This window comes from Bactrocera dorsalis, chromosome 4 (assembly GCF_023373825.1).
Source record: "Bactrocera dorsalis isolate Fly_Bdor chromosome 4, ASM2337382v1, whole genome shotgun sequence".
In the NCBI taxonomy this organism is placed as follows: domain Eukaryota; kingdom Metazoa; phylum Arthropoda; class Insecta; order Diptera; family Tephritidae; genus Bactrocera; species Bactrocera dorsalis.
In genome coordinates this window covers 48482283-48506249 of record NC_064306.1, presented here as the reverse complement: position 1 = coordinate 48506249, position 23967 = coordinate 48482283, and the positions used below count along the sequence as shown (strand labels likewise).

Below are 23967 nucleotides of genomic sequence, written 5' to 3'. Positions count from 1 at the left end.
CAAAACATCGATTTATCGCATTTTGACCGAACATTTGGACTTTCGAAAGGTGTGTGCACGGTTTGTTCCGCACAAATTGACTGACGACCAAAAATTGCTCTCATCGATCGACGTTTGTGGCGGATTATTTGACCAAAAATCACATTTTAACCATTAACCACTTCCCGTATTCACCCCATATGGCACCGTGCGACTTCTTCCTTTTCGAAAAATTGCATTTGCCAATGAAAGAAAAGCGTTATGAGACGTAGAGGCCATTCAAAAGGCTTGCACTGGCTTGCTGGCAGCCATACCGGCCAACGAGCTAAAACAATAGTTCGGCATGCTTTTGGACCATGCAAAAAGCTGTATTGAAACAGAAGAAGACTATTTTGAATAAAATAAATTGATTTTGCTGAAAAAACCATTTTTTTTTTAAGTCCTGCTTACTTTGGAACGCACCTTGTACTACTAATGATGTTCGAATGAATACTCACTTCGCTGAAAAAAAGTTTTATTTTGCAGAAGTTGGTTTAAGCCTAAGTAAGAACCACTGCTGCCATAAAAACGATACAGTCGTCCAATGGTATACAACTTAGCTTAACTAAGAGCTCGCTACAGAAGATTCAGCCTCCAATCTTTCCATCTATCATGGCCCATCCATGAAAAAGCTCACTGCAAGTCTTCTCTAGTCACTTATTCTGATTCACAGATCCATCTTCTATATGCGATCGGAGAAACAACCACCAGTAGTAGCCGCTGCGATGCAATGGTCCAAGTTTTCAGAGATGCAATGGAATCGACCATTTCATATACTCATACAAGGCTTTGAGTTTTAGGTAGACCTTCATAGAAATGTACCTTCCGGAAATATTGTCGAGTGCTATATATATAATGGCATTAAGCACAATTTTTTGGGTTGCGTCGGAGATACCAATAACAGCCGCTTTTTGGATACGTTTGTAATGATTGTAGCTTTTTTGAGCGCCGTCCATCGGACGAATACACCATAGAACATTGTTATCTTTACTATCGTTTCGTAGAGCCAAAACATGACATTTGGTGAGAATCCTGATCTCTTTCTTATAGCTTATCTACATCAGAATAAGATAAACTCTGCCTTCTTTACGAACCACCTAACACCGTCTATTACTGAGATATCTGAGTATTTAGACGCACTGCCAGAAAACCGTTTCCCTTTTCTTAGTTCTTCTATACGGAAGTATTGTTTTGGATATACATACCTTCTCCTGAAATAGTTATAACCGAACACTAATCAAAAAGACTAGAAAACAGATTTTTCCAATTTTTGTATTACACTTTTTTTATAAGTTTCTTCCTTGGCTTCAAAGACTTTAGTTTCGGCAAGTATTTTTTAAATGCCATAAAATTTCTATCCATTCAATATTCTCCTGAGTCTATGGTTAGATCTGGAGAATATGGTGATGGAGAAGTATATCAATTATCGATTCATACATATTTGTCTTCGATTTCATAAACTCCTTCCTTATATTTCAATGATCCACAGTTTCATTCTGCAAATGTTCCAAAAATAATTTATAGATACAAACATTTAGGGTTGGTCCTTTTTTCGAAATATTTTCTAGAAATTATTCGTGGAACACAAAAGTATAGATGTTATATTTAGCATACAGTACACTCTACTGAAATTCGGAGTAAAATGATCGTATTCCACATGGACGCCGCAAGCTTGTTTCCATTGAACAGCTACAATTTCTGCTCGGAATCATCATTTCGGCAGTTCCGAACTCTGGCAAAAGCGATATATTGAATCATTCATTTGACAGTTAGCTATCTTGATCAACTTTATTTTACGATCATCCATCATTTCTCAGACGGTTTTGTGCACAGCGGCCTCGATTTGACGTCCATGGCGTCATCATTCTCGGTGCCTTAACGGAAGTTAGTCTGGTTTACTCACGTATATTGCCATTATCTTTCTATGGCAGTTCTGTTATAACAGACGGAATGTATCCTCTTACTTTCATAATTTTAATGCACAGGCATATTTTGATTGGTTCGTTGCAGTTACCCATGAGAAATACAATATACTCCCATTTTGCTATCGTCGCGACTAAATGACATGCCAAAGACTCTAGATTTAGAACAAACCTGAACAACGAGTCACATCCATGAGCTATTTTATTAGGTTTCCATTGCCCGACGAAAATTTGGTCTTCATGTGAAGGGCACCACCGTCAAGGAGGATAATCCAGTACTTTTTGCTTTTCCTACTTAATAAGTATTTCCTATGATTTTTCATTGACTCTGATCTCATTTCAATGGATAATATCGAATTTTTTGATAGCTTCATAATTACTTAAATGAAAAAAGAACTTTCGTAACATGTATCTTTACTGCTATTGTATATAATTTTCCTCCATTTTTTCTTCCTCATGCAGTTTCCCTTGCGCTCAACATTCTACTAATGTTGTTGCCACATGCAGCCGGCGATGATTGGTCGGCGAGTTGTGCCTCCAACTGTACCTGTAAGTGGACCAATGGCAAGAAGTCAGCCATCTGCAGCTCGTTGCAACTCACCACCATACCAACAACGCTGAGCACCGAACTACAAGTGCTCGTACTCAACGACAACCACATACCCTATCTGAATCGAGAGGAATTCACCAATTTGGGTCTGCTGAATCTGCAACGCATCTACCTGAAAAAGTCCGAGGTACAGTATGTACACAAAGAGACATTTCGCAATTTGAAAATCTTGGTGGAGATCGATCTGTCCGACAACAAAATTGAGATGATCGACAAAGACACATTTATGGGCAACGATCGCCTGCGTATACTCTATCTAAATGGCAATCCGCTGAAGAAGCTGGTGGCCTATCAGTTTCCCATACTGCCGCATTTGCGTACATTGGATCTGCATAACTGTCTGATTTCATATGTAGATCCTATGGCCTTGGCGAACCTAAATCTCTTGGAGTTTCTCTATTTGAAGAATAATCTGCTCGAGAGCCTCAGTGAATACGTCTTCCAACATATGACTAATCTGAAGACACTCGTCTTGGATGAGAATCCATGGCAGTGTAACTGCAAGCTACGCAAATTTCGCAACTGGTATGTGAAGAGCAAATTGAACAGCATCAGTCTGCTGTGTAAGGGACCGCCGGCGCAAAAAGATAAGCAGTGGGAGAATGTGGATGAAGAGCAATTCGGCTGCATGCCAAAAGTGGAGCTCTTCAACAATGAGGATGTCCAGAATATAGACATAGGAAGCAATACAACGTTCAGCTGCCTGGTATATGGTGATCCATTGCCCGAAGTCACCTGGGAGCTGAATGGTAAAATCTTGGATAATGACAATGTGATCTTCGACGCAGAGTCGATCTCGTCGGACAAACTGTGGAGTAATTTGACTGTCTTCAATATGACCAGCTTGGATGCAGGCACATACGCGTGTATTGGTGCGAATGTGGTGGGCGTGGCAACACAAAATATCAGCATATATCTGACGGAAATTGTGCAGCATGTGTTGGTCAAGACACCGGAGACCTTCTGGTACTTCGGCTTGATTATGGGCACATTCGGAACGATCTTTCTGCTCATACTCTTCTCGTTTGTGGTGTGTCTGTGCAAGCGCACTTCGCGACAGCGACGCCATCCGAAGAAATCTGGCGTAAAACCGAGCGTCAGCTTCAACGATCAAGAGAAGAAGTTGCTCGATTTGAGTATAACAACAACCACAGCGGACCGCGGCGACAGCTGTATCATGGACAACAATACGACGACAACAATGAGTAAAACAGAATCGGTGATCGGCTTCGAGCCAATCGAAATACATGCCACGGAAAATATGCGCGCCAACCACAATCATCACCAGCTAACGCATCAACAGGCGCACCAACAACAGCTACAACATCATCACGCGCATATGGCGGGCGCGGCGGGCGGTGGCAGCGGTGGTGCTACACCAAACTCCATGATGGCGCCGAATCGCCAGCAATTGATGGCGGTGGCCGACGGTTCTTGCAGCGTAGTTGGCATACCAACCTCAATGGCATCGGGTGTCGGTGGCTCGACGCATCCGAGTACCATACCCGAAGAGTTCCCGCTGAATGTGGGCGTCTTTCCGCCACCGCCAGAGTTTTGCTCCAACATTGTGCCCAATCCCGCGTATGGTAATATCTTTATCAGCGTCTCGGTGACGCAGGATATGCTGGACGGCGCGGATATCAGCATGTATCCCGATCTCTTGAATATTCCAAAGCGTCAACTGAATGCCGACGGCAACACTGTGCAGACCGGCGTTAGCGTGACTAGCGGTCCGGTTGGTGGTAATACGAATGCAACAACAACCACAATGTTGCCTTCGGGTACAACAACGGCCGTGAATGTGTCGTCATTTGCGACGCTGCCGCGCAATCATCAACGCCGCGGCATACTTAAGAAGGACTCATCGCTGCAGCATCAACATTCACTGCAACAACAGCAGCAACAAACGAATTTGTATCCACACGATGAAATCGTCTCGTATCACAATCTGGACACTACCTACAGTCAAGGCTATCAGGAGCATCAGCAGCAACAACAACAACAGCAGCAACGCCAAGCATATGCCGCCAATATAGTTGGCTTGCCGCCGCCACCACCACCACCTGCCACAGCGAACCTATCAACACAGTGCCATCACAACCAGGCAGCGGCGGCGGCGGTGGCGGCTGCCATCAACACCAAAGCCTGCGCGGCCTGCATAGGCACGCTCTCACCACCACCGCCTTCCTGCAGCACACCGCCCACCACCATGGATGCCACGCCGCTGCGACCGCTTTGCAAAGGCGGCGCCGGCGGTACAGCAGCGTCCGGCAATGCGGGCTTAAAGTACGACAACATGGGCCGACGCATAACGGCTAGCGGTAATTCGACGCTCTCGTTGCCTGACGAGGCGGACGAGGAATGCTTGGAGGATGAGACACGCTTCATGGAGGAAGCGTGCAGTATAAAGCAGGGACAACAACAACAAGACTGTCAACAACAAAAACCGACTGCGGCGAATGCGACCACAGCGAGCGGTAATTCGAAGTTGGTGGATGCGGGTGGCGGTGCGGAGTATGTGTCGCTGTAGTATTACGGCACGCAGGTGTAAATTAGGAGGCGTTGTAACATACACACTTATACATGGGTACATCTTTACGGTTAGCGAGAACAAGAGAGTGCTAGTAAGTACGTTTGCATAGCCTAGTTATTAGTAAGCAACAAATTCATCTAATATTATTATCTAACACATAAGCAGTTGTAAGTTATTATCGGGTCTCATATGCTAGTAACTAGTTCTCATTTTTCAACTTCATCTTCGTAAATTAGGGCATACATAAAACATAACTGTTCTAGTATTTAGTATAACAAACAGCTTAAAAGAACAGTTGCAATTCGTTTAGAGGTAGAAAGGTAATTTCAAATATTTTTCATAATAATTTAGAGCATATGCTGCTGACAGATCAGAGCTCTTAAGCTTACAGGTTAACCGGAACTGGGATCTCACTTAGTCAGCTTAGAACGCCAATCCATTAGTTACCTAAAATTCTTATAACGGGTGATTTTTTTGAGGTTAGGATTTTCATGCATTAGTATTTGACAGATCACGTGGGATTTCAGACATGGTGTCAAAGAGAAAGATGCTCAGTATGCTTTGACATTTCATCATGAATAGACTTACTAACGAGCAACGCTTGCAAATCATTGAATTTTATTACCAAAACCAGTGTTCGGTTCGAAATGTGTTTCGCGCGCGTGTTTTGTTCAGCGATGAGGCTCATTTCTGGTTGAATGGCTACGTAAATAAGCAAAATTGCCGCATTTGGGGTGAAGAGCAACCAGAAGCCGTTCAAGAACTGCCCATGCATCCCGAAAAATGCACTGTTTGGTGTGGTTTGTACGCTGGTGGAATCATTGGACCGTATTTTTTTCAAAGATGCTGTTGGACGCAACGTTACGGTGAATGGCGATCGCTATCGTTCGATGCTAACAAACTTTTTGTTGCCAAAAATGGAAGAACTGAACTTGGTTGACATGTGGTTTCAACAAGATGGCGCTACATGCCACACAGCTCACGATTCTATGGCCATTTTGAGGGAAAACTTCGGACAACAATTCATCTCAAGAAATGGACCCGTAAGTTGGCCACCAAGATCATGCGATTTAACGCCTTTAGACTATTTTTTGTGGGGCTACGTCAAGTCTAAAGTCTACAGAAATAAGCCAGCAACTATTCCAGCTTTGGAAGACAACATTTCCGAAGAAATTCGGGCTATTCCGGCCGAAATGCTCGAAAAAGTTGCCCAAAATTGGACTTTCCGAATGGACCACCTAAGACGCAGCCGCGGTCAACATTTAAATGAAATTATCTTCAAAAAGTAAATGTCATGAACCAATCTAACGTTTCAAATAAAGAACCGATGAGATTTTGCAAATTTTATGCGTTTTTTTTTAAAAAAAAGTTATCAAGCTCTTAAAAAATCACCCTTTATAATTGACCCTTACAAATCGGCAAAGCGCTTTGAGCCTTACAGAAATTTGTTAAGGTGGCTACTGTAAATTATTGTTATGTCTCCTAATTCTCCGAAAGTAAGACTGCCGAGGTTATTTCGACGTCAGTCTTGTCTAGATGTTTTTAACACACTTTCTTCCATACTATTCTGATAACTTGCGTCCGACAAAGTTTTTATGAACACCTACTGGACAATGTTCAGTAAGAACTCCTATGATTACGGCAACATAAACTTTGCTAAGACAGATAATACAGTACATCTCCCGCGATTTACTTTAAAGCTGTCGCATTCACACAGAAGCAGGTTGTCAATCAATGTCTGCTAGGCACACGCAAGGCTCTGAGGTCCAGTGTTAGAACGAAACCTGACAGCAAGAAGGTACTTTATCGTTTCAACTCCGATTTGAGCAGTGCAAGGGTGGTCTAAGATCTCTTGAAATTTGCGTTTATTCCTAACAAATCAATACCATGTAATCTGTTATTTCAATCGAAAGTATTCTTCAGTACTACCCCTTTTTATATAAGCACTAGTTCATCATTTTCTATGGAACATCCCTCCGATGATTTATGTTAACAATTCTAGGCATGCTGTACTATATGGTTTAGAATTTATAGAGACTTTTGTATTCATATTGCTCAAGATATGGAGTGATTTGATATAACTTTAAAAATCTGCTCTACAATAGTCAAATTTCCAAATCTTTTAAATAGTTGTCTTCGGCAGTTTATAACCTGGTTTTAATTCATCAACGACACTGTCAAATTAGAAGCAATTTTACTAATAATTTACTTATCGCCTACACCGAAACTAAAATATCTTTAACGGCCAGTTTTTTGAATTCAACAGAAAAAATTTCCCTTAGAAAATTGTGTCAAATTTGGTAAAGATAATTTAGGCGGATATTCAAATAGCCAGACCGACATTGTTGAATTGACTCAGCTCTTCAAGCTCATCACTTTTATCACAAACTTTAAGAGAGCTTAGATATCTTTGTTGTTATTTTTTCGGAAATATTAAGTATCGCTTCATTAGTCCTGAAGCTGCTCTATTGTGAAACAAATTTTATATAAACATAACCAATTGTCAGGGCAAAATAGACCTAAGGTCGCGGATTCCTTGCTTATCAATCAACCAATTGTCTACCACAGTTGCTTCTAATCGTATTTATTTTATGCCGAAGTATTCTGAGTGCGGCTAATACATTTCAATTTATCAGTAGCTCGTTCGTTTCGTCACTCTGTCTATATTATTATTACTTAATTCATTAGTTAGTAGTATTTAATTTGAATACAGTTGAACTTGCATAACTTGGAATTCTCCATAACTCCCGAACTTTTTAATTTTAACAAATTTCCTTCCATAACTCGAAGTGTCTCTAACTCGAAGTGTTTTGTGGAAATTCATCATTATCCAAAACACTTCTAGTTATAGAAATTCAACAGTATTAATATTTTGTTACTAAATAATTTGATACTTAAATTGTTACTATCAGATTTAGTTTAGGACATATATGTACATATATATTATATATATTTTTTATTGTCGTATATTTATTAAGCTATATTACTCTATTTTTTTTTTTTTAATAGTTACGCTAGTTTCATCGAATTTTGTTATGGTACAGTACTGGAGGTATACCATATTCACTCTGAAAAGCTTCAGAACAATTTCCAATAGGCAAAGTAATACCTAGCTTCGTTATGAGATTCCTTATTTTATATGGAAAAGTAATCATTTATTTTACAAAAGCTGCTGAAAGATTGCATAGAGATGATTGAAATAGGTATTTATACCTTTTAGCTCCAATAGATTCCAAAATAGATTTTTTCTTAGCTTATACATTTCATTCATTAGGTAATCTGGTGTAAAGTTGAACATTTAACGCTTTTCAACGAAATTTGATGAATTTCTAAGCAATTAGTTACAGAATTCTATAGTTTTTAAGCTTTTTTTCTGAAGCAAACCATATAAAAAACTGAAAACCACACTTCCTTAACATTTGTTTGTTATTGCTTGGTATTTGGAGTAAATATTGGTATAAAATCGGTTGACAAAAATTGTAATCAAAAAGCGACCTACTCCTCATAGCTTTCCAATATTAGTTCATAGCATTTTTCAGTACGGTAGTTTAGCTTCAGAATTTTTGCTCTCGTCCACTTCAACTTCTATGAAATCACCATTCACTCATACTGAATGTAGCATAAGCCACTAAGTTGTAAAAATATTTAGTTTATTCGTCATATCCACCACTTTTCAACAAAGTTGAAATCAATATTTTTATAGTTAAATAGTCTATGAGCTTAAACTTTGAAAATTAGAGCTTAGCAATAAATTTACAACAAATTTTGTATCTTTTTCCGCTTTAATAGGCTTTTAGGCTTTAAATAAAATATTGTAAAAATTTTGCATTTAACTATAATTTCAATGAATTTAGCTTTAGTTGAAATATGTTCAATTAGTAAAACGCGCTGCTGCATTACGAAAGATAACAACATTTAAGTAAGTAAAAAATGGCTTATGTAATAAAATATTTATTTAGAGAAAAAAAGACACATCATAACGAACAACAACAAATCAAAAATACTAATTGAGTATGTATTACATAATTAACAAACACATATACGCAAGAATAACTATATTTTGGCATCGATAATAAGCAAATAACTATGTATGTAAGTAAATCGGCTTATCTTTAATTAATAATTAACTTTTATTGATGCAGATATTTATATGAATATTAAATATATATATATACATATATATATATATGTATGTGCAACTGGCATTGTAAATATTGGCGTAGCGAAAAACCAAAATGTAAATTATTAAATAGATTAGAGATTTTTTAAACTTTTAAAGCTAAATTGCATTAAACAAACATAATTAAGCTGTCACGGATTAAAGACAGAAAACTGGCAAAAAATCGAGAGAAAAAGTTTGCAGGCAAAAAATGAATTTAAATGTAAATTTGTAGCAGAAAAATGCAACAAAAACGCAATTACAAAGTAAAAAAGTAACGGTAAACATTTTAATACAAACTAACACAAACAAAAACAAAACAGAAAAATGCATTTGTATAAACAAGTTGTAAGGGTTCATGACACCAATGCATAAAACCAGCACTTGCATGCAATATTATCGCAAAAACAAAAACAAAAACATTTATTTCCTAAAATTTTTTATTTCCATATCAATAGCAATTCATAGGTCCCTTAGCCAGCAAATTTGTGTAAATGAACACCGGCGATATTTATTTGTTGTGATTAGCAAACAGCAGCTGAAGCCAAAAGCATTTTATAAACAGCCAAATAAACAACAACAAACACACATATACATATATGCAACAGCGAAAATACTTGTCATTATGTATATAGAAAAGAATCAATAGAAGCCGACAAGCAGAGACAAACAACAACACTTGTAAAAACTGTAAACTTTGAAAGGAAATCTAAACGCCAACAATTATGAGCATGAATGAGCTATAGACATTAATTAAAATTATTAAGTAGCATGTAAGCGTAAGCTAATTAAGGTAAATGGAAAAAATAAAAAATATAGAAATAAAAAATAAAAACCATTAAATTAAAAAAATTAGATTTAACAAAAATTAAAAAAAATATTATTTAAAAAATAAAAAGTTTAAAAAATTATAAATTTAATATTCATAAAAATTATAATTTTTAATAAAAAAAAAATATTATTAAAAAACAAATAAAAAATTATAATTTTTAAATTAAAAAAAATATTATTTAAAAAAAATTAAATGTAAAAAATTATAATTTAACAAAATATGAAAATTTTAATAAAATTTAAATATTATAATTTTAATATTAAACAAAAAATTATTTAAAAAATAAAAAAATTAAAAATTATGATTTAAAAAAAATATTATTTACATATTAAAAATTAAAAAAATTATAATTTTACTTGTAAAAAAATTAAATTTAAAATATAAAAAAAGACTAGCAAATTTAATAACAAAAAAAAACTCAAAAATTACGCAGAGGCATTAGACATTTAATGATTTGAAAATTCTCAGTTTTTGGCTAACAAAATTCAGCCCGAAGTGACCAAATAACAGTAAATAGCTGCTAATAAAATTACAATTATACTAATTAATAAAGAAAAAAATAAAAAAAAATTTAAAATGTAAAACAAAAGCGGCTATTTTATTTACTTAGAACAAAGTGGAGAAGCAAAGGTGAGTATGCATTTAAGAAGGCTTTTTAGAAAAATTTTGAAATATATTTGAAAAAAGCTAAAAATGAAAAAAAACGAAAAGAAACATTAACAAAAATCGTAAGTATTTCAAAACCAAAAAATTCAATATTACTCAAAATGCAAGGTTTTAATATTTCATAATAAAAAAAACAAATTTTGAAGATATTTCTGAAGGACGCTGACAATTCAATAAAAACTTAGGACGAAAAATTTGAAAGGAAACTGAAAGATCATTTAAAGCTATGTTCGAAAGAAGTAAAAGTCATAAATATATCCTAAAAAATTCTCGAAAGATAATTCTGAAGGAAGCTGACAAAAATCATTATGAACAAGAGTCGTAAGTATTTTCTTAAAAAATATGTAAAAAATTTAATGCGAAAGGAGTCAGCTTTTTCTAAAAATTTTACTAACAAAAGTCGTAAGTATTTCATTTGAGGAAGCATAAAAAATCCAATATTACGTCATGCGAAGGCTAAGTGCTTATAACTTTACGTAGAACTACGCAAACTGGCAATATCTCTCTTCATTTTCTGCAGCAAACCACACTTTCGTTATAAACCCCGAATTTTCTTGCATTACCGCAAATTTATTTAAAAAAATAAAATACGAAAATATATAGGCCATGCGATAAAATTAAATACGAATTATTGACAAAAAAATATTCTCTCACTTCTTCCCCTAAAACATCTATAAAAAACCATTTTGCAGCACCCTAACTTTTATAACTGGCTGCCTGGTTGTTTAAAGTTGATAGACATACATCACCGCTTATTATTTTATGCACAACGAAACAAATAAATGTAGCATTAAAAACCAAATTCAAATAGTTTTAACACAATTTTTTAAAAAAGTCGAAATAAATTATTCATAAAATTAAAAATTACACTAAACTCTATTTTTAAATGAAGCGCCAAATTCATACCTTTAATTTGACACCAAAATCATCGAAATCGGTTAATAATTCACAGAGATATGCTAATTTGTAACAACGAACCCAATCTGTGCACATGCACGCACACACACACACGCACTCGAACGCAGCAAATTTTCATTTTGCTCAAATCCACGATTTGCACCAGGCACCCAGAAATGCTCTGAGCGCAGCAGGTGGCTGCACTAAAAAAATTAAAATTTTGTTGCATACCCCCGAGGCGCACGAATTTCGCCACTCACCGGAAGCGTTAACTAGACAAATTTAAACGAGCATAACTCCGCCAAATATAAGTCTGTAACGACGTTTGAGGTGTCAAATGAAAGAGCAGAACGCGACGCTGATAGTGTTTGTAATAAAAATGTTTCAGACTTAATTTTTACCACCCAAATTTATATAAACGCGTTTGGTTTGCTAACACTGTTTTCGAATGCAATGAAACATTCAGAGCATGACTGTTGGCAGCACCAAGCCTTGCTCTTTCATTTAAGACCAAATTCAATGTTAACGATTGCTTTTGGCCTTAGTTATACGCAAATAAGTGTTATGCGTTAGAGCTTCCGGCAGCCAAAGGAAGTTGCATATTTGCGCCTTAGGGGTATGCAACAAAATTTTAATTTTTTTGGCGCAGCCACCTGCTGCGCTCAGCGCATTTCTGGGTGCCTGGTGCAAATCGAGTATTTGAGAAAATGCAAAATCGCACCGACCGCGCTGCATGTGTGTGTGTGCGTGTATGTGCTAAGTAGCACTTGTAAGTATTTTTGCGGCATAACTCTGGCAATTATAGACCGATTTTAATAATTTTGGTGTTGAATGAAAGGTAATGAAAATCTACATCGTTCCAAATAAGAAAACAACAATTTTAGGATCAGGAAATAATTTTATTGTAATGTTTTTATTTTTATTTACGTCGTTTTGCAATAATTGTAAGTAAGAATTAAATGATAATTAATATTTTCATTATAATAAATAATTAGTTGTCTCCTGACGAAAGTGTAATAGTACTAGTTAATAATAAAAAATGTCCAGTCCACCAACGTGCTGTATTTCGGTATCCAAATTGCTGCTCTTCTATCAGGTACTTAGGAGGATAGAGTAGAGTGTTGCCGGTGCCCAATTTGTAGCTGTAGGGTATAAAGAAAAAAATTTTTGTAAAATTTAAGGCAGTGAAGGAAATAATATTTTTCAATATAAAATAATTACTAATAAAATATTTCATAATATGTGTTTTATTCATATGAAACGTACTTTTCTATATACAGGTTTGATATTAAACTATCGTATGGAGTGAAAATATTATTTTTTTTTTTAGAAATATATATTTTACTAAAAAAGAAAACAAGAAATGTTGTATTATAACTTTTTATTAAGATCTGAAGACTTTATGTTTATTGCCGAATATTCATAGCTTAAAAAGCACTTATTAACATATTTTTCAATTATTTATTAATATATTTGAATTTATATTTTTGCTTTCCAAGCAAATTTTACATCACCCTTATTTACTCATAATGGCGAACTTCAAATATTTAAGCCAGCAAATTTTCTTAAACTTTACAGTATCCCACACCCAAAAGTTAAATTATTACCTGCTACAATATTTTATATATTAATAAGTGCCACATTCGAGAGCAAATGTGAAGACTCGCGTTCTGCAGAAAGTTATACGTCACCTGTACATTTTTGGCGTTTTAATTTCACGATCACGTACAAGAGATGTTGAGGAAAGCACCAGAGGCAATTACACAAAACGTTCTTTGGATATCTCTGTGTGGAAGCAGTTATATATGGCACATACAAATATACCTTAAATGGAATTTGTGCTACGTGCTTATATTCAAGTAAGCCTACCAGCATTCAATATGCTCGTCACATGTCCACGTTGACGACAAGAATATGTCAGTGGAATATTTCGCACATCAATTTACCTTGATTTTTTTCAGCAGCAAACATTCCAGGTGAAATATAATAAATTTGACACGTACTTGACACCTAGACGAAAAGACTGCACGCCAAAGAAATAAGAATAATAATAGATATTAGTAAAATAAAAAAGAAAGCGGAGGTAGAAAGTGAAATTTTGTGTCGGTAGATATATGTACGTTTGTGTACTGACTTTTAGTGCATCTAATTTTCCAAAGGACTTCAAATCGAGAACGTCAAATCCAGTAGTTTCATTTTGTCATAGAGACGCTATGCTCACGGTTGGCCAAAGATATTATATAGGGTACTCGAAAAAATCTTTTCGTATTTCTAATCAAACTTCTACTTATTTTTTTATATTAATAATGAACTTTAATGTACCAAATATTTCACAGGCTTCTCTTGAAGCCAATTTTACTCCATTAAGGGTGCTCTGCATTGATCGAAAAAATTTTAGTGCGATGGTGCAAGGACAGTGCTATATGGTGGATGGATCAAAACATCCCAGCCAAGCTTTTACCGAGTCATCAAAGATGTGTGTGGTCTAGCGTTGTCCTGATGGAAGACGAAGATCTTTATGCTGATCAGTTCTGGCCGTTTTTTTTTTTGATTGCCTGCTTCAATCTCATTAGTTGTTGAGAGTAAAATGTAGAATCAATCGTTCGACCACGCTGGAGCAGGTCATATAGGATGATTCCTTTGGAATCCCACCAAACACTCAGCATAAACTTTCGAAGCGTCAATCCTGTCTTTGCGACACTTTGTTGAGCTTCACCACGCTTGGATCGTGTTCTTTTTCTCACTTTATTGTCGTATTTTGTCCATTTTTCGTCTCCGTTTACCATTCGCTTCAAAAATGATTCGATTTCTTTTCGTTGCAGTAAAGAATCGCAGATGTTAATCGAGCTTCTTTTTGTAGCCAGCCTTTTTTTTAATAGTTCAAACCCGTTCGATGATGTATGTTAAGTTCCTTAGCGATGTTGTGGCTGCTTATCCGATAGATTGACCAGAGCGAGGTGCATCTTTCACATCGAAATTTGCAGAATGGAAGCGTGCGAAGCATTGTTGTGCTACACGAACTGATACGGCATCGTCTACGTAAGCTTCAAAAATTTCAATGGTAGCTTGCATGGCAGTAGATTTAGTAAAGCGCTACCTATTTTATTGACAGTATAGAAAGATTGTCAATATAGACAGATTAAAATGTTAAAAGTAAACTGTACAAATAAATTGTTTCGGCGGATGAAATGTCATCTGTCTTCATGAAAGAGAAACTTATGGTTATTGTTATCTACAGGTATATCAATTTCGAACTCCGCGAGATTGGAAAAGCCATTCGTGAGATGTCACTCTACACAAAGTGGCAAGGTGGTCCATCTGGAGACCGGTACCAACCGCTAAGCGGCTACATTACTGATGTTAGACACGACTCAAAGCAGACATAGGCGAAGATGACGAAACCGACCGTGTATTTATTAAGAAAATGAAGACTTTAGCACCTATGTTGTATGGTTTACAGATCGGACCTAAACTGACTATACTAAACTCAAGATCATAATATGTAAGCAAAAGGGTCACTGACCCTAAATGTTAAAAATAGGTTATTGACTAAATGTAAACAAAGGGTTCTGACTTGGATAACTAAAAACAAAGTGATCATTGGCCCTATATAAATAATATAAATAAAAGCGTACTAACTCCAAATTTAAACAAAGGTTTTTCAAATGTTTATATGTTTCCAATTGAGCAATTCGTAAACTCTCAGAACGATAGGGTTTACTTGACCGACCGTTCATACGAGAATCTAAGTCATCGGTTGGGCACCAGGAGGCAGCATCCGCCACAAATAATGGTTTAGGGCCGCTGTCACCGCAGATGGGCGCTCTCCAATTTATCAGCGTCATAAATGCGACATATTATCGGGAAAGTGTTCTGGAGGCTGCTCTGAAGCCGTGGGTAAACAAACATTTCGGTCGCAAACAATGGACGTTTCAACAAGACTCAGCACCATCTTACAAAGCGCGAGTGAACCAAGAATGGCTGAAAAACAACGTTCCGAACTTCTTTACGACCACACAATGGCTCTCGAATTCACCAGTTGCGAATCCAATGGATTATTCTCTCTGAGCCATTTTGGAGAGCAAGGTCCGAAGTAAAAAATACACCAGTCTCGAGATGCTGAAGAAAGCTATTGTCCGTGAGTGGGCCAAAATAGCAGCTTGTGATTTGTGTTTTGACCGTCTCAAGGCCATAGTTAAGGCAAAAGGTGGTTATGTCGAGCAAAAGTGACTTGGTCCTAAATTTATGATTATTTTCACACATTTTTTACTTTAAAATAAATAAAAATAACTTTTCAAACCAAATTTATCGCTTTTTAATTGGAGTGCGGGACTATCTCTCTGACGTCAACCCGACGATTTTGGACAACTGGTTCTATAATACATAATTATGTTATCGTTATTAGTAGTGATGGAAGGAAGACTAGCATAATATTGATGACTTCACGAGTCTCAATTAGTGCACATTACTTCAGCCATACTTGTGCTGGTGTTAAGGTAGGCTCTAGTAAAGTATTTGGCAAAAAGCAAAAGCATCTTCTCTACAAGTCTATTTTATAAAAACAATCTTAGAACAAAGTAATTTCAACCTTCTCTCTGATTCTTTTAAAGACAAACTTCTGTAAAAATCGAATCAAGTGATAGTCATATGATAATATAGGCGGAATCCAGTTTCTAATTCAAGTCTTCGAGTGACACTGTTGCAAATGGTTCCTAGGTTGGTATGACTTCCAGTGATATCTGTGCCAAATTTCACATCAAAGTAAACATTGGTGTTTAGTTTTCCCTTGACTTTCTGGAGTACATAAAATGCATTTGGCGATTTTTACAATTAGTGAAATTATTCAACAAAGAAGTTTCATTAAATTTTGTGTGCGAAATCAAATTTCTGGTGCCGAAACATTCAGAATGTTGGAAAGGACCTTATGTGATAATTGTTGGTCGCGTGAAAATTGTTTTTGATTGGAAGAAATTATTAAAAGATGGGCGAGAATGCGTTGATGACGAACCACGTTCAACTGATGATCAACAAGTGAATAAAATAATGAAATTAGTGTTTAGGAACCCACGGTAGACAGTCAGAGATCGTACTGGCATCTTTGGAATATCGAAGGGATCAGTGAAAACCATTTTCAAGATTATTTGGGCTTAAAAAAATAATAGCACAACTGGATACAAAATTGCTCAAAATTTAAAAACAACGTCGCGTTAATGTATGTGAAACTATGCTTTCGGACAACCAGGGTGTCACGTAACGTATTAGGCTGTCAAATATCTCCCTTCCGCCTTTTTTTTTTTTTTTTGAGTTTCGCGGCTATATATAAAGCGTTACAGAGCTCGTATCCGGCAATACTACACATCTTTTGAAAGGTCTTGATATAATCTACAAAACGCCGCTATGCATGATTAGTTTGGATATACGTCCAACACTTATAGACGTGTAAACATGGAGATCACTAGTGCCAAAACTCGCGCTATTTTAAAGTTTTCCTTCATTAAAGGAAAGTCCGTTAGAGAAACGTTCCGTGAGATTAATGTTGTTTTGGGGGATGGTACTCTATCACTTCGAACTGCGGAGGAATGGTTTCGACGCTTCAGAGTGGGTGAAAACGACACCGGATTCGATCAAATCATGGAAAACAACTAGTTAGACCGACATGTGGCATCTCGTGACATCGCACAGAAGATGGAAGTTAGTCACCTAACCATTTTAAACCATGTGCAGAAGGCTAGATACACAAAAAAGATTGATGTTTGGGTGCCGTATGATTTGACGCAAAAAAAAAACTTCTGGACCAAATCAACACCTGCCATATGCTGCTGAAACGGAGCGAACTCGACTCAGTTTTGAAGCGGATGGTGACTGGCGACGAAAAATGGATCACATACGACAATATCAAGCGAAAACGGTCTTGGTCGCAGGCCGGTGAATCGTCCCAAACAGTGGTCGAGCCGGGATTGACGGCCAGGAAGGTTTTGCAGTGTGTTTGGTGGGATTGGAAGGGAATCCTCCACTATGAGTTGCTCGCATATGGCCAGACGCTTAATTCTACCATCTACTACGAAAAACTGAACCGCTTGAAGCAGGCGATCGACCAGACGCGTCCAGAATTGGGCAACAAGAAGGATTTAGTATTCCACCAGGACAACGCCAGACCACACACTTCGTTGATGGCTCGTCAGAAGTTACGGGAGCTCGGTGATGAGTCTTGAATCTATCTTTGCAACCCGGAAACAGTTGCAATCGTTGCAAAAGTTAAAAATCCAGGTTATGTTGACAGTTTTATTCGATTATTGAGATGTGGCTCAGGACTTCCAATTCTTTCAGATCGCCAAAACTGCCAAACAGGAATACTATTTGGGTGTTATGTGTCGTTGGGGTGAAGGTATTCGTAAAAAGAGGTGAAATTATAGGGCGACAACTCATGGTTTTTGATTCTTCCTGAGGTTTTAATATTTATCTTAGTTAGCTTCAGGTGACTTTTAGCTATTCAACAAATCTAAATGACTGCCGGGGTAACTGTTTTGAGTCAATTGAAGACATTAAACGTGAATCACTAAGTGCACTAAAGGCTACTCCGAAAATTTACTTTGACAACTGTTTTGAGGATTAGAAAACATGTTGGCAAAAGTGCCTTAGAGGCCACGGTTTTAAAAAATAATTAAAGAATTGTAGAATTATGAACAAAGTCTTACTATTTTTTGCTCAATGAGTAGTATAAATATAAAAGCTGTCCTACGTTTAGGCTGAGATTTATGCTAATTTTTTTCACATGCGATTGCGAGTGCGTTCAAACATTACATGACATTTATTCTTATTCTTCTTTTCACTCGAAATGCGCAATTGGAATTCGTGGTGCTGATGCCCTCACGGCATCAGGTGAAAAGTTATAGCATTTGACATGCGACATGCTGACAGAGGACACCGCCCCTGAACTGTCAAGCTGTACTTGAGATTTGACTCTGATGCTTTCCACTCACATTTTATTTAATTTTCCCGTGCAGCTTTAAGCTGTCTTCGTGTAAATTTCGATAAAGTTCTTGGAACAAACAACATTAAAATTCGCAAACAATATTTTCCCACAAATGTTGAGTATACGCCCCGCCGCCAAGCACTTACGATGATTGTCGAATCCACATATGTATGTAAAAATGTGTGTATATGTTGTGTATATGCTACTTAGCGGTATCTTTACAGCAGCTGTACATGTGTGTGTGTTGCCACCTGCTTGTAATGTGTTTAAAAGTTTTTTCATTAGCAACATTAATTTACAACCAACTGAGGCTGCCACCAACAGCGACAACACCGCCAAGGTTGCACACCGTGACGGGATGGTGAACATACAATATAAAAAAAAAAACAAAAACAATGTATGGAAAACGAATGAGAATTTTTAATGCATTTTGCTTCAACTGAAGCGAAAGTCACACGGCGCTGAGGGAGCTTTTAAATTTCTTTCACACACACACACACAAATATATATACTTTGACATGTTCTACAAGGAAAGATAACGGCACATGTGTAGCCAGTCAGCCGCATCACATGTCTTTGATTAATTATTTGTGAGATACCGCTGCTTAACCGTTGATATCAACACTCATGCACACACATATACATACATATGTACTTGCAGAGGCACACATGTGTAACCTCCACGCCCTGCCTGCCACCACGTGGTGCGCAAAGCTTATAATTTCACTGCTTACCTCATTTTCGTCACATCTTCAATTACGCTGCTTGTCGCCACATGCGCCCGGCTCACACCACCAACGTTGCTGCCAGCAGAAAAATGAAAATCTGTAAAAAAAAAACAACAAAAACATCAGCAAAAAATCTTCAAAAATTCCGTTGCGCCAAGTCATTGTGGTTGACATCTGCGCTTTTTATGCGGTTGATTATTTCAGACTTTAAATATATGTTATTATTGTTGTATGGCTTGCTACTGCTTTTGCTGGCTTTCAGCGCTGTCATCTACTTCATTGAATTTGCTAAGCTAAAAATCAAGTTTTTCCACCAAAAAATGAGTCCACCGTCGCCTGGCGCTTGCTGGCTGAATCATTTCTTTACGCTTGTGTATATGTGTGTGTGTGTGCTGGTGTATTTATGTGGTTGCCCGAAATGACATTCACAAATGCGGAATGGAGGACACAGCTGCATAATTTTTCGCATTGTGTTTTTGCTAAAAAATTAGAACAAAAATTGGAAGGCGCTAAACTTTTGAAGTGCCGTTGGTGAAGCGACAATGAAACCGCAAAATTTAATATTTTCAATTTCAATGCAAAAGTCTATCTTCTTAAAAGTTTGCTTAAGATTTCTTTGGAACATTTTTTTGTGCTTTTCTTCCTTTTTCATATGATTATTATAATTCTATTATATTTAGCAGGTTCATAATAGCATTCAAAGAATGGCTATTAATTCTAGGAAAATCTTCCTCAAGGTCGAGCATTGAAACAGCTCAGAATTATATTAGCTTAACATAGCACGCCAATTGAGGGGACAGGTCAGTGTACCCTACCTTACACATAGAGGGCGCTACTAGAATTAAACTCATATGATTTTTAGTTAGCCGTAATCACACGTTCACAAGGCGTGTGTACAAATTTTGATACTGTCGGATCATTTATAAGTGAATTATATCTTTTTGAGTGAAACAACTTTTGTTATTATGAAAAAACTGGTTGAGAAGGAAATTCGGGTATTGATAAAATACCGCTTTTCGAAGGGCAAAAATACAGTTGAAGCAAAAAATTGATTTGGTGATGAGTTTCCGGAAACAGCTCTAGGGAAATTTACCATCAAAGGTTGGTATGTTAAGTTTAGCAGCGGTAAAATGAGCACCGCAGACGTTGAACGCAGTGGACACCCAAAAGAGCTTGTTAGTGACGAAACCACAAAAAATGAAGTTTCCCGAGATAGCAGACACTCCAAAGATATCAACTGGACGTATACATCATATCTTTCACGAGTAACTGGTTATGAGACAACTTTTTATAAAGTAGGTACGACACTTCCTCACTTTTGATTAAAGAAATGACGAGTTAATGATTCGGAGCAGTATTTTAAAGGCATTCAAGCGTAATAAGTCCGAGTTTATGCGTCACTCCAAAGTCCAATTGACAATGAAATGAGTAGATAAAGTGTGAAAAAACGTATCAGTCGAGTGCTAAGGTTATGGCGTCTGTATTTTGAGAGGCGCTGGCTACAATTTTTAATGACTACCTTGAAAAAAAAAGAGAACAGTCAACAACAAGTATTACATAGCATAAGTGAACTCTTTAAAGGACAAAATCGCTGACAAATGGCCGCATTTGAAATTAGATAGTGTGCGTTTCGCCAATGAATTGCACCGTATCACAAGTCAGTGAAAACGATGGCGAAAATCTATGAATCAATGTTAGAATTGCTGCCGCAACCACCGTATTCTCCAGATTTTACCGCCAGCGACTACTTCCTGTTCTCAGATCTGAAAGCTCGCTGGGAATGAATGAAAGTGTGATCGCCAAAACTGAGGCATATTTTTTTGAAGCAAGAGACAATTCGTACTACAAACATGATATTGTATATAAAAGTTGGAAGATTGCTATAATCAGTATATCACCCTTAAGGGTGGAGCCTGCTTTAGAAGCTTCAAAAAATCAATTTTTTTGTTTTGCTTAAAACTCTTTAAAAAATAATCTAAGAATACGTCCCCAAAGTTTTAGATGAGAATTCGAAATACTTTCGAAGCTAGAATGGCTAGACGCTCGGTTCTAGCAGATGTGTATATTAGTGCTTGGGCAGAAAGCGAAAACTTTGAAGCGCGATTTCTAGGTTTTTCATTTTTACGTTTTTCCTTAATTGGCGGACAGGATAGAAGAAAATTGTGATATGAAATTGGGTCAAAGTTTATTATCTTTCGCATTAAATTATCTTCTAATATTCTATGTAAACTAAAAGAAAACTAAGAAAAGTCAAGTTTGAACATATTTTAAACAACACAAACTAAAATTTTTATAATCAAAAACCACTTTTTTCGATTTTTCTCTAAAATTTTACACTTTTTTGGAATTTTTTTAGTTTAACTATAAAAAATATGAATGTCTTTGAATTTTTTTTGTTTCCGAAATAAATTGCGAACTGCATCCTGCCCGCCGTCCGACAAATGCACATGCGAAATGCATCGGTCAACTGCTTTCCATAGGCGGAGTGTCAAAGATTTCGTATCCAAAAAAAATTTGTGAATGATTTTTAAATATATAACTATAAGCCCTAGGAGTTTTGCTTTAATCACTTATTTCTTTCCTTCCCATAAAAATTCTCAAAAAAATCAATTTTTTGAAGCCTCTAAACAAGCTCTCCCATAAAGGGTGTTTGTCGAAAGGAAAAAGCGATTTTCGCCAAAACATATGTTTTACTATGAATAAGACGTTAGTCATAGATATTTCTTTAAACAGCAAAAGCAACTTATTCCTGATCTTCTATGTATAGTATATATATAAGTCTATAAGTCTCTGCTTGCGTAGACTTTTCGCTGGAGCATCGCCCGCCTTACGTGCCAGAAGCTCTAACCAGCGCATTTATTGGATTTTTATGCGCTTGACATATCACCGACGTGGCGCTGTTGAGCTCATACAGTTCATGATTCCACCCTCTTCGATATTCATATAATAGAAAGAAAATAATGAGCATAATTGTAAATTTTTGTACGTCGATAGAGGGATCTGTTGCCACCTTTTGGAAAAAGTTATTCTGTGCTTGATTTCCACGATTAGATTATTGGTACAATTATGCTGGTTCCGAGATACACAAAATCTTTAAATTTTTCAAATGTATAGCTCTCAACAGTGACCTTAACAACAGAAGACGGGAGGAGTGCGATTATGCGGTTCGCAGCAACTTTTTATTGTCCTCGGTCTTTTTGGAAATTGGAAAAGGCTGCGCTGACGGATCTCTTGTTAAGGACTAAGATGTCAATATCATCTGCGTACATCAGTACCATGCAATTTTAAATTATTATTTCTGTCCTGTGTTTAGTCATCTCAAATATTCCTGCAAAGTACTACCTTAGCTTCTTTTTTCGCTGGTTATCACAAGCAATTGATGACTACTTACAAATTCTGAAATCAAAAAACGTCTGACCTCTGATCAGGAACAATTTCAAGTTGAAATCTCGACTGGCTGTAACTAAGGTAGCTTCTGCCAAACAAATCACTGTCAGTTTTGCAATATTGCTGTTGAGACAAAAGATAACATACTTCTTCATTGCACCGATATCGCAGAGAAAAGAAGTCTGGCGATCAGAGCAAACATGTAGCTGCTGGGAGAGTACTTCATATTTATCACTAAGGCCTCGGTAATAATCTGGGCTTAATGAAGTGATAAGAAAAGAAAAGGCCACATGATGTAGTTAAATCCTCAGTACTAATCTAATATAATAAAAACACATTATTTTTTTGTTCAGAGTAATGTCTGGCGCTCTGATTATACTCTCAATATTCGTCAGAATCCACTTTTCTTCAACGTATATAAAGCATGTGAAATTTTAGTGAAGCATTTTTAGACGCTGCCATATCTTTCCTGTTGGGTATAATTGGACATATCTGACGGGAAAAGTTGTATACCAGAAGGGGTAGAAAAATTGTCGCTAGAATTAGAACTAAAAATATGTTTTGAACAAATGTGGACCGATGATTCCATCGGCACACAAACTTCACTAAATCGTTGGTTTGAGTAGATCGGGTGGCTTCAGTTCTGGCGCAAGTTATCTTTTGTATGCTTTCAATTCAAGATCTCGACGTAAAAGGCGCCAAATCGTTTCATACGTCACTACGAGTTGCTGCAAACAGCTCCGAATCGACTCTATATGGTCTTTGTGACACTGCGACTGCTATATTTTCTTCATCCATTAATGAATGTTGGCGCCCAAGATGGATGATGGTGGTGCGAATAGTACGCTCAGTAGACCGATTATATTGACCGTGAATATTCGTGATAAAGTTGAACGATTTGTAAACGTTACTGATCAAAAATAAAATGACAGCTAGACTGCACTCAGATGCATCTTTAAAGAAAATTGAAAAACGAACCTCTATTTGAATGACCCGTTATATAACGAGTAGTATTTGGCAGTCCTGACAAATTATCTTTCATTAACCTTCATGTAGGGTTGTAAAACCTAATATCTTCTATTATTATTGAGACTATTATCGTAAGAAAGGTGCTTTCTGGTCCTTTAATAACACAAAATAATATATCAGTTTCGACATTAAATTCCTCAAAATATTGATTTTACTCAAATTTATATACGCTGATGGCAATTTTGTTCATGAATCTATCATACCATCAGCCAG

At 36.7% G+C, this 23967-nt stretch overlaps 1 protein-coding gene and 1 long non-coding RNA gene across 4 annotated transcripts in view; one reads left to right on the top strand and one right to left on the bottom strand.

The window, feature by feature from the left end:
- Positions 1-5696, top strand: part of LOC105223586 (uncharacterized) — a 397941-nt gene extending 392245 nt beyond the window's left edge. For both annotated transcript variants that reach the window (XM_049454378.1, XM_049454377.1), the window contains exon 5: positions 2403-5696. In XM_049454378.1, coding sequence (XP_049310335.1) covers positions 2403-5080 — 2678 coding nt within the window. In that variant the 3' untranslated portion in view covers positions 5081-5696. The remainder of the gene's footprint in view (positions 1-2402) is intronic.
- A 6948-nt stretch (positions 5697-12644) lies between these two features.
- The window catches only part of LOC125778302 (uncharacterized), a 126003-nt gene continuing 114680 nt past the window's right edge, over positions 12645-23967 (bottom strand). For both annotated transcript variants that reach the window (XR_007422618.1, XR_007422619.1), the window contains exons 2-3: positions 19345-19435; positions 12645-12779 (exon numbers count right to left, since the gene is read on the bottom strand). This is a non-coding gene — a long non-coding RNA (uncharacterized LOC125778302). The remainder of the gene's footprint in view (positions 12780-19344; positions 19436-23967) is intronic.